General features: G+C 44.6%; 1 protein-coding gene across 1 annotated transcript; it reads right to left on the bottom strand.

Annotated features, from left to right (window-relative positions):
* Window positions 1-2,176: 2,176 nt before the first annotated feature.
* On the bottom strand, window positions 2,177-2,733 carry marveld1 (MARVEL domain containing 1). The gene has a single exon (XM_072436870.1). It carries the CDS (start codon window positions 2,697-2,699, stop codon window positions 2,196-2,198), a length of 504 nt encoding a protein of 167 aa, XP_072292971.1. The 5' UTR covers window positions 2,700-2,733; the 3' UTR covers window positions 2,177-2,195.
* Window positions 2,734-11,608: the final 8,875 nt, after the last annotated feature.

Below are 11,608 nucleotides of genomic sequence, written 5' to 3'. Positions count from 1 at the left end.
TAAAAAACCTGTTTCACGTCTATGTTATACAATAATTAAATAGGAGATCTTCTAGTGAAAGTGTTTTTCAGACTTCCTATAAGTGATCTGTTCTTCTGTATCTACCTCTGTATCTACCTGCGTTGCACCAATGAAATTTCCCCATATGGGACAATAAAGGAATATCTTATCTTATCTTATCTTACAGTACAGAAACATAAAAATCTAACATTTACAAATCCGCTGTAAAAAAAAATATTATACAAAATTGGTACAAAATAATGAAGAGTAAACAATGCATTGTTGATGAAAACAAATAAAACTTGTAGAGTTATAAATTATGTAAAAAATTGTATCAAGATAGTTTGTAGGTACCAGGATGTAGTACATATATGACCTTTGAGAAAGAGATAGAATTAGTTGACACTTTTACAGTAATGTTAAGGCATTGGAGTCAATGAATGCTTTGTTTACATGTATTTTACTCCAGTATAAAGTGATGACAGGTTTTAATATTAGCCCTGTCCTATATTAAAAAGTAACAAATGTGTTAATCTAAATGAATGAGACTGAAAATGAGACTTTGTTTGACAAACCTGCTGTTGCTTATAGTTTTTAAACATACATTTACATTTTTTTAATGTTTTTTGCAGACTAGATTTTATTCTTGACTTGAACTATGCATTGGTAATGTAAGTAGACCAGGACTAAACTAGAACCAAACCAGGACAGAACCCCTAAGGGTGCGATCACACTAGGTCTGGAACTAAACACGGCTAAACCAGGACTAAAACAGGACCAAACAAAGTCTACATCAGAATAAAACTAGGGTCAAACTGAATCCAAACAAGTACAAGTGTGAGGTCAGCCTGGTTAATCCTGGTGACTTAGTTTGGTCCTTTTCTATTCCTGATTTAGTTCAAGTCTAGGCCAGAACTAAATCAGGCTTAGACCCCCGTTTATTCCCAGACTGAACCAGAACAAAGCCCAAACCACTCAATCATGATATGGACGTAGGGTGTGTTCACATAGTGGACCACATTAACATTGGTATTAAACTGGGACTAAATTTGGAAAGAGTCCAGGACTAAACCAAAGAACCAAACCAATTCTACATCTGGAATTAAACTGGAGCTCAAACCAGAAAACCAAAAAGGAGAAGTGTGAACGCAGCCTAAAATTTAATTCAATTCAATGAATCATGCATCAAAAAAAAAAAAAATAAATAAATAAAAAAATCGAGGTTGCAACGAAAAGATTAAAAAATGACAAAAATTAAAGGAGACATCATGCTTTTTTCAGGTTCTTATTTAACTATAGGATGAGCGGCTTATTTCACATTTTGTTCTTTGTAAAGCGCAATATTGATCTAAAATGGCTTATTAATATCAACAGGACCATTGACAAAACTGCAGCTCTGATCTTCATCGTGACATTTCACCAGCAGAATTGTCATGTTGTTTTAAAAGATTTGGCTCTGTGACATTTTAGAACTCTACATGTGCCACTCAGATGTGTCAGTTGTTTTCAAATAATCACACGGATGTGGGCGGGGATAGGGGATAGGGGGTAGGGGGAAAACAGGAATTTTCTGAGCACTCGAGCCTCCGTTGCAGGACAATACAGGAATACTCAATCAACATTTCCTCATCATTAGATTCCTCAACGATAAAAGCTCATTCAAGTCGATCCGTCTCCTTTAAAAGGTGGTATGGACGATTTTTTTCAGCAAATTTTTTATCATATTTCCTCGTGGCGTGGATAAATCATTTGTCCTGCCACGTATCAATCATAAAACGCACCTACCACTCACCTGCAGCCGCGTCAGGCTCGTCCCCACGTTTCCGCGTGCCTAAGCGCATGGATCTATCATAATATAGTTCCCTCAGTGTACGGGACAAAATGAAGACGGAGAAAGACTGTTCGAGCTGACGCAGAAGTGGACAGAAATCTACGGGAGACGAGAGATGCGATGTGATCCGTTGCGCTAATAAACAAAGGCACGTGTGTGTTGTATCGGTCAGCACGGGGGAGTGCGCATGCGCACTTCCGCCTGCGTTCTCAAATCGCCGAAAAATCGTCCATACCGCCTTTAATTATAAGAAAAAAAAATAAAATAAAACAAACAAAAAAAGTCAACTACCCCTCCTCAGCTCTTCCCTGCATCGGCGCGACAACACGACCCCCGTCCATCCCGTGCGTGCGTCCCCGCTCCTTCAAACGACCGTCTGCGCGCCGCGGCACTTCCGGCACGCGCAGTACACCAGGCTCACCAGGTAAGCGACGCACGCGAGGCAGGCGAACGCCGCGGCCGCCAGGTAGACCTTGTACAGGCACATGTGCTCGTACTTGTCCAGGTTGCAGTACGCGTTGCGCTCCGTCTTGTAGATCATGACGCCGATGGCCGGGAGGTAGAGCGCGGCGGCGGCGGCGTCGTGGGCCAAGTTCGTGACGAGCCACCGCCGGCCCCCGACGACCGGCACCAGCTCCTGCTTGTCCAGCAGCGTGAGGACGAAGAGGGCGAGCGTCAGGAGCCAGAAGAGCACCGCCACGAAGAGCACGAAGTGGATGGAGCCTTCGTATTTGTTGGCGGCGATGGTCACCCAAAGTCCGGCGCCGAAGATGATCTGCAAAAGGCGTAAGATTCCCAGGAAGGTCTTGAGGAACTTGAGGATGTTGGCCCTCAGTGCTGGAGGCTGCTGCGGGGCTTGGGGTGACATGTCTTAACCCCCCCTGACTTACGCAAACAGCCGCGCGTAAAAAGGCGAGTCGAGCGCGTCAAAAGCGGGTTAAACAAAAAAGTCAAAGGAGAAGCTCGGTTGTGTTTTCGCAGTGGCTCCTCAGTGTGTGTGTGGCCCCGTGTTGGGTCTTTTCCGTTTCCTCTGCTCCTGAATGTAAGGCTTGTGCCGGGGGGAAAAGGGGGCTGGAGTCCAGAGCCCGCCTCTCCTCCTCCTCCGCGGGGCTGGGGCTCGGGCTCGGTCCATCCCAGCTCGGTATGAGAGCAGAAAGAAGCGTCTGCCACTGGCTCTAAAGGAGTTATTATGGGCCCCAGGGGACGCGCACGCCACAAACAGCCTTCATGTCATGTACAGTGCAGAAGGATTTCTGGAAATGTCCCAATACAAGAAAGTACAAGAGGTTTTTGATCACGAGATGCGTTTTAGAAACTCAGCAGGATTTCTCTCTGTTTTAAAAAGAAAAAAATAATCCGGAAACTTTGATCCTACAGAGACAAATGCTCAAAGAGTTTTGAGCCATTATTTAGGCTGATTCCACAAACTGCCCCTTCAAGTGTCCACCAGGGGGCGGTAGATTTGGGCAGCTTTTGTGAGAAAACATGTAAAGGGTGAGGAAGTTTGTTGGAATTTAAAAATAACTACTTCTTTAATGATGATACAGAATACTTCTTCTTTTCATGACAGGCAAAAACTCGAATCAAACAAGAAGCAGTTGGTAAAAATAAGTTATTGAAAGGCAATGAGTAAAGATGGTGACTGCTGCTCATTAAAAAACGCTTCAAACTTTACGTTATTTCTCTGATCTGACCATGAATCTGACCCAAACTGCACTCACAAGGCTACAACCAAACTATTTATACAGACAAGTACTAAACAATAGTGTAGCTATAATGTAAAAAAGAAAAGAAAAAGCAGATCCATGATTCAATCCCAAATGTTCAGCTCACTACCTCCTCCTTTTTGCGTTTGTACGTATAAATCCTAATCTAAATAAACCAATTGTTGAGTAATTCAAATTCTGGACGTCTAAAACACCATTGCCCAATTAATTGACCTAAATGACTATAATTAACCGCCGTACTAAAAGTGACAAATTGCCCCTAATTTACTGGTGCATTTTGAAACATACAGGTTTTAAAAAGTCTCCAGCACAATAACCTACACATGTGTAACAATCATATTCAGCCCTAAGCGTGAAACCAGATGGTGGCGCAGTTAAACCTCTGTGTATGTTTGGACAGCCTTAGAGATGGACGGAGAGGGAGAAAAGATCTCTGATTAAAAAAAGAAAAAGTGTCTTATGCTCCTTTCATGGCCGACACCTTTTACAACATATATAACAATTTGTCAGCTCTTTAAAGGGGACGTATTGTGCAGAATCAACTTTAAATGAGTTTCCCACCTTGTCACAACAGTGTTTCCTCATTACTATTTTCCTCATTATTAGTCTGAAAAGTCCTGTTTTCACCTTCCCCCTATCCCCGCCCACATACCCCAGTAATTATTTGTTATTATTAGTCAAACTAAAGCACTGAGTGACACACATCGCCACTTTTCAAAAAGACATGTAAATGACAATCTGCTGCAGTGTAATGTAATTATTACTGCAGTTCTACGATTTTAAACAGGAAGTTAATGGAGTTGTTTCTATTGATTATGAAGCCATTTTATATCAATATCACAGTTTACATTGAACAAACTGTAAAATGATGATCTACTTACTTTACAGTTCAATATGAAAACCTGAAAAAAAAAAACATTATTGTAGCCTGGAATTCAAAGCCTATTGACTTTTGGAGAATCTACTTGAAAATCAAAAATCATACATTACATATTTACAAACCATGTATTGACTTTATCATTTATCAGTCGGCCCTCACTCTCTATGCACATTCAGTAAAAACTATCATTTGTCAGAAGTCATGAGCCGCACGTTTGACTTGGCGTGTAACCTGCTGCTTAAAGATCCATTCATTACAATGTAGTTTTTAATGCATGACATGAGAGCGTGGAATTGAGATAAAAGCTGTTGTCCCTGGTCTGGTTTGATCCTCCCGATGTTGCAGAATACAGGATTACTCATGCTACATGGTCTTGTCCAATTTCAGTATAATTCCAATTTGGATGTGGTGTATTTGTGAACTCAACAAAAGTCTTAAATGAGTAGTTACAAGAACACTTTATAGCACTGCCCGGTGACATGAGCTGGAGGAACAGGACAAAACAACATTCTGACATCTTAATCATTTCTCACACAGTTTTATAGATCCACCAAAATCTTTTCATGATCCTTTACCATCAAAAGAAAGGGGAATGTGCTCTTGCAAAAAGGGAGTTAAATGAAACCTTGAAATTAGGTTATTTTAGTCGTTGTTTAGTCAGCCGTTATTTTTACGATTAATCCAATAGTCACACTTTTAAATAGGCAACATTATCAACCAAAGAAAGGTTGAAATATGGATTATAGACGGACAATAATCACAATGGAAATCCATCGATTTTCTACCGCTTGTTCCCTTTCGGGGTTGCGGGTGACTGGAGCCTATCCCAGTGACTTCGGGCCTTAGGCGGGGTACACCCTGGACAGTGGCCAACTTGTCGCAGGGCCAACACAGAGACAGAGACATTACAGACAGTTCACTCTCACATTCATTCACTAGGGCCAATTTAGAGTCACCAATTTTACCTAACACATGCATGTCTTTGGACGGTGGGAGGAGCCGGAGAACCCGGAGAGAACCCACGGTAACACGGGGAGAACATGCAGACTCCACCCAGAGAGATCATGTGATGTTGGTCTGGTCCGGGAATCAAACCCATGCTCTCCTTCTTGGGAGGCAAGAGCGCTAACCGCCTTTGCCACCGTGCACCCACAATGGAAATGTTGTTTTTATTTGTTTTAGAGTCCGTATAGTCTAGGATCAACGCTTTATTATTGTAATTCAGATTTGAACTATCCAAAGTGTCTCAGTTATTCTCCTTGGCCGAGCGCGCTTCTTCTTTCTGATAAAAGGTTGTCTCACACGATCACATGCCTGATTTAATGAACAAAAATATAGTAATAACAATATGATTTTGAGAACGTCTTTAATGCTATGATGATCATTAATCAGTACTTATATTACAAGTTACAAAATATATTTTTTATTGTTGTTGGACTGGTTTGTGTTTCTTGCACTGCACTTTCATTCATTTTCTCCCTGTCCAGAGTGTTCCCCGGTCGCGGGTGACTGGAGCCTATCCCACTGACTTTGGGCCTTGAGCGGGGAACACTCTGGACAGGGTCTGGCCCGGGAATTGAACCCACAATCTCCATCTTGGGAGGCAAGAGTGCTAACCACTCCTTCACCTTCATATACTCCACCCTCTTCTGATTACTTTATAAACCAAGTCCCTGATAAGAGACCACATACTGTATTAGATTTACGTGTGCAGCCAACACTTCATGTGATTCATTTTTCACAAAAACAAAACCTTTTCTGTTCATATTTGTGCAGGTTTAATGGTGTTTTCTTTGTCTCTGTTTCTCTGCAGCTTTCCCTCGTCTAGAGCTGAGGTGACTCTTCGAATGGTTAGAAAAAGGAGGAACAAAAGAGAAAAATAGCTCCAGTTTTTCTTCTGCCACTTGTAAATAAAGATAAAAGTCTACCATCACCACATTGTGTCTTTACTGTCTGCATTTACAACAGTCTCGAGAACAAATAGAAAATATAATGCAAATTGTGCACAACCATCCATAAAGCAAATGGGGAACCAATTGTAAAATGGTCAAAACATTGACAGTGCTGAAGTGACTTGACGGTAATACGGAAAACGGATGGGAAAACGTTACAATGATCAAAAGAGAAAGGAAGTTGGGATTTACCTTGTTTGAAAAATTACTTTATTTCATCTCTGATCAGAGCGTTGCTGTACTGGTGTGGCCCAGAATGTGAAGCTCAATGGAATAATATTGAGATTAATGTTGTGCCGGAGGTTCCTGTGCAGGCCTTACTGGCAGATGACAGGCGGTTGAGTCATTTGGGGAGGTGGAGAACCCATGGGTGAAGTCTGTTCTTAAAACATGGAAGGAGCTGATCAAAACATACAAACTAAACAAATATGTAAACATCTCTGAATGTCACACCTAAAAGCGCAGACCCAAGTTTTCAAGTGGAATGGTATAAGGTCTTTTACCAAATTGTTAAGGAGAATCATCTGAAGAGCTTTGATGAGAAAGAATCCTTTGGGTGGAGAAGCAGGGCTTTTAGGTATCAAGAAATCAAAGAGAATGATGACCATCATAGCCTTTTGACTGAAATATTTATTAAATGGTAGTGAGTATTTTTTTCATTATACTTCAAGCTGTCTAGTTCAGTTTAGATTTAAATTGCTTTACCTATTAGCTCTTACTTCTCTCCACTCCATTCAATCACAAATGTTTATTTAGTATGTTTTAGCTAAATGTTAGACTTGTATGGATTGTATTCTCTCTTTGTTTTTGCATAACTAGCTCGAAGTAAATTAATACATTGAATGGCGCTAAGAAAACACACATTGGTCTGAATGTTCTTTTATTGTTATTCTTTTACAACATTAAAGTTTTTTCCACTGCTTCCACTTCTTGTGCTGTCCATGTCCTTTTGCCCTTTTCATCCAAGAAAAGATGAAATCACCAATAAGATGAGTTATTGTGATAATATGATGCCTAGTACACACTAATCTGCACGCCAAGTCATATGGATTTTGTTTCCATCTTGACCAGACGCAGAGTGATGGTTTTGATCCTCACTAGATGGTCAGGGACAAGAGCTGCCTGAGCTGTATCAGCGAGACCGGTCTTGGTCGCCGCCATGTTGGGGCCAGTAACTTCCGTTTCGGTCGCCGCCATATTGGAATTCTGACTTCCGTGAGTCAGCTGGGGTCTGATCTAATGCCAACCGGCGTAAAGTAGCCAACTCTGAAGCTGATTGGTTGACACTAAATTTTCATTTCCATTCATTTTAAGCTACAAGCGCCTGCACTGTTGATTCTGAAGGTCTGAGGGCAGATTTTAGATCCGTGGCAACACATGACGGCTGAATATGATTGGATAAAAGATCTAACATAAACACCAGCCCTCCAAATCTCAACCTGGGGCAGAAGCAGTGCAACCAAGAGGAAAGCCATGAAAAAGAGTAAAACTCTTACTCTGAATCATTTAATACATATTTGTGTGGAAATATATATATTTTTAAGTTATGTCGGTGTAATCCCTCATTCGTCCAGGCGTGTTCCATAGTAGAAAAAGCTTCAGTTGTAGTCATCTGGACTCAGTTTGAAAAAATGAGTCCAGATGACTACAACTGAAGCTTTTTCTACTATTTTTAAGTTATGTTTAGGCTAGCAGAGAAGGCCTTGCTGGCCCTGACGGCCCGCCAGTGAAAGGGATAGGGGATAGGTGAAAACAGGACTTTCTTGAGCACTCATACATACTGGATTAACTCAAACATGCAGGAATCAATCAAAATGCAACTGTGACCAAACTAATGATGAGGAAACACTGTGTAACAAGGTTAAAAGCTCATTGAAGTTGATTTAGCCTCAAATGTCCCTTTATTGACAAACCTGTTTTAGTAATGTTGGAATTTTAATTACTGGCACATGTTTGTTGCTCAATGTAACATATTTGTGGTGTTGAGGTAATTATATTGTTTGCTGAATTTGTATTGCAGCGCACACGCACAGGCACACACACACACACACACACACACACACACAGAGAAACGGTTGTTTAATTGATATATTTTTTCCCCAGTTCATAAAGAACGTGAGCATCTTTAAAACAAGTGATTAAAGGTTTAACACGTTTATTCGGGTTAAGATCTCGTCCACATCCACATCCTTCTCTCTCTAACATTTGAGTGAATTTCACTTGCTTACAGCCACAGATGGTGTTTGTCTGTACCTCGTTCTCCTGGTACTGGCTGAGGGCCCACACTGCTCCCAGGTGCCAGCTGGAGCGCCCCCTGTCTGGCAGACTGTGTATGATCAGGTCCACATCAGCCAGGCTCTTTTGTGTGGGAGGGGGCTTCCTCATGGTGGACGGGGCATTGGGGATCCACGAGCACCAGTCGTACTGTCAGAGAGGAAATACCACATCATAGAACAGATCATAGAACAGTGAAGGTGAAGCTCTGTCTCAAAGCTCTGAGCAGGGGACAAGTGTCTCCTGTTTGTGTGATGGATGCACAATATCATAGAATACTGTCACCATTTGATTAGACTATTTTGTACTGGGGTCTGCTGGGGTGTGCTAGCGTCTGCTGGGGTGTGCCAGGGTCTGCTGGGGTGTGCTAGCGTCTGCTGGGGTGTGCTAGCGTCTGCTGGGGTGCCCTAGTGTCTGCTGGGGTGCCCTAGTGTCTGCTGGGGTGCCCTAGTGTCTGCTGGGGTGCCCTAGCGTCTGCTGGGGTGTGCTAGCGTCTGCTGGGGTGCCCTAGTGTCTGCTGGGGTGCCCTAGTGTCTGCTGGGGTGCCCTAGTGTCTGTTGGGGTGCCCTAGTGTCTGTTGGGGTGTGCCAGGGTCTGCTGGGGTGTGCTAGCGTCTGCTGGGGTGCCCTAGTGTCTGCTGGGGTGCCCTAGTGTCTGTTGGGGTGTGCCAGGGTCTGCTGGGGTGTGCTAGCGTCTGCTGGGGTGCCCTAGTGTCTGCTGGGGTGCCCTAGTGTCTGTTGGGGTGTGCCAGGGTCTGCTGGGGTGTGCTAGTGTCTGCTGGGGTGCCCTAGTGTCTGCTGGGGTGCCCTAGTGTCTGCTGGGGTGTGCTAGCGTCTGCTGGGGTGCCCTAGTGTCTGTTGGGGTGTGCTAGCGTCTGCTGGGGTGCCCTAGTGTCTGCTGGGGTGTGCCAGGGTCTGCTGGGGTGTGCTAGCGTCTGCTGGGGTGCCCTAGTGTCTGCTGGGGTGTGCTAGTGTCTGCTGGGGTGTGCTAGCGTCTGCTGGGGTGTGCTAGTGTCAGCTGGGGTGTGCTAGCATCTGCTGGGGTGTCCTAGCGTCTGCTGGGGTGTGCTAGCTTCTGCTGGGGTGTGCTAGCTTCTGCTGGGGTGTGCTAGCTTCTGCTGGGTTGTGCTAGCGTCTGCTGGGGTGTGCTAGCATCTGCTGGGGTGTACTGGAGTCTGCTGAGGTGTGCTAGTGTCTGCTGGGGTGTGCTAGCATCTGCTGGGGTGTGCTAGCGTCTGCTGGGGTGTGCTAGCATCTGCTGGGGTGTGCTAGCATCTGCTGGGGTGCCCTAGCGTCTGCTGGGGTGTGCTAGCTTCTGCTGGGGTGTGCTAGCTTCTGCTGGGGTGTGCTAGCTTCTGCTGGGTTGTGCTAGCGTCTGCTGGGGTGTGCTAGCATCTGCTGGGGTGTGCTAGCATCTGCTGGAGTGTGCTAGTGTCTGCTGGGGTGTGCTAGCGTCTGCTGGGGTGTGCTAGCGTCTGCTGGGGTGTGCTAGCATCTGCTGGGGTGTACTGGAGTCTGCTGGGGTGTGCTAGTGTCTGCTGGGGTGTGCTAGCGTCTGCTGGGGTGTGCTAGCGTCTGCTGGGGTGTGCTAGCGTCTGCTGGGGTGTGCTAGCATCTGCTGGGGTGCCCTAGCGTCTGCTGGGGTGTGCTAGCATCTGCTCGGGTGCCCTAGTGTCTGCTGGGGTGTGCTAGCTTCTGCTGGGGTGTGCTAGTGTCTGTTGGGGTGTGCTAGCTTCTGCTGGGGTGTGCTAGTGTCTGTTGGGGTGTGCTAGTGTCTGTTGGGGTGTGCTAGCTTCTGCTGGGGTGCCCTAGTGTCTGTTGGGGTGTGCTAGTGTCTGTTGGGGTGTGCTAGTGTCTGTTGGGGTGTGCTAGTGTCTGTTGGGGTGTGCTAGTGTCTGTTGGGGTGTACTGGAGTCTGCTGGGGTCTGCTGGGTTGTGCTGGGGTCTGAAACAGTCTACTGGGGTCTGCTAGGGTGTCCTAGGGTCTGCCGGGGTCTGCTGGGGTCTTTTGGGGTCTGCTAAAAGCAATCTATCCCCAGGTACTGGGTATTAACATACTATTTAAATAAGGAAAACTAAAGAGAGTGTAAAGCAGAGTCTATGTCAGCTCATTGACATAATCTATGATATTCATGTTTCAAGTTGAACGTTCTAAGCCTTGTATGATACATATTTCTATTTTCCTGTCTTAAAAATACAAGAATCTGCTCCTTCACAGATCCTCTGCCTCTTCAGTTTGACTGTGACGGTCCTTGTTCTAGTCATTGACCTCATGTAACAAAAACATCAGAACTCTGGAGCTTCTCTTTTCTGCACTGACACGCACTTGTCCAAAGTTGACGGATGCGTGCTGAGCGGAGGCTGTGAACACCACCACAGTCAGATACTCCACCAGCTCCTCACGACTCTTCAGGCTTTTGGGGAATTCTGGGAAAAAAGCACCAAAGAATGAATCAGATTATTGCATTAAGAATAGTCCAGTGTTATACAAAAGAGAGACAACATGTGGTGCTTTTACTGCAACTGCAAATACAATGCAGTAACTTGATTTCAAGACTCCTACTTGTGTACTTGTACTTGTGTACTTGTACTTGTGTACTGCGCCAGAACCTAGTACACGCTGGTACAGCTGGCAGCCCGGTGTAAACGCTCTCTCTTCTTTCTCACACTTATTGTGCTTTATCTCCTATATTTTGTAAATATAATTAGTATATTTTTTCTATTTTACTGTACGATAGGGACACGCGCTGGAATAGTTTTTTAATTCAACTGTTTTTGACTTTTTTCGGCTGGATTTGAGCGTTTTTCGTTGTGTTGTTGTGACGTGAGCTAGCTCCGAGCGAGCCCACCAGCCCCCCCCATGGATCTATTATAATATCGGCCCCCCCCGCGCCCTCCGGCCGCGCTAAAGTACGGCGTGTCGTCGGTACACGTTTATGTACACG

This window comes from Eucyclogobius newberryi, unplaced genomic scaffold (genome assembly GCF_026437365.1).
Source record: "Eucyclogobius newberryi isolate DKJ021-1_F unplaced genomic scaffold, fEucNew1.0.hap1 SCAF_8, whole genome shotgun sequence".
NCBI lineage: Eukaryota > Metazoa > Chordata > Actinopteri > Gobiiformes > Gobiidae > Eucyclogobius > Eucyclogobius newberryi.
The sequence above is the reverse complement of the archived record's forward strand: the minus strand, read 5'-3'. Positions and strand labels throughout refer to the sequence as shown.

Excerpts from the sequence above, each read along its gene's own strand:
- marveld1 (XM_072436870.1), bottom strand. The coding sequence starts at position 2,699 with ATGTCACCCCAAGCCCCGCAGCAGCCTCCAGCACTGAGGGCCAACATC.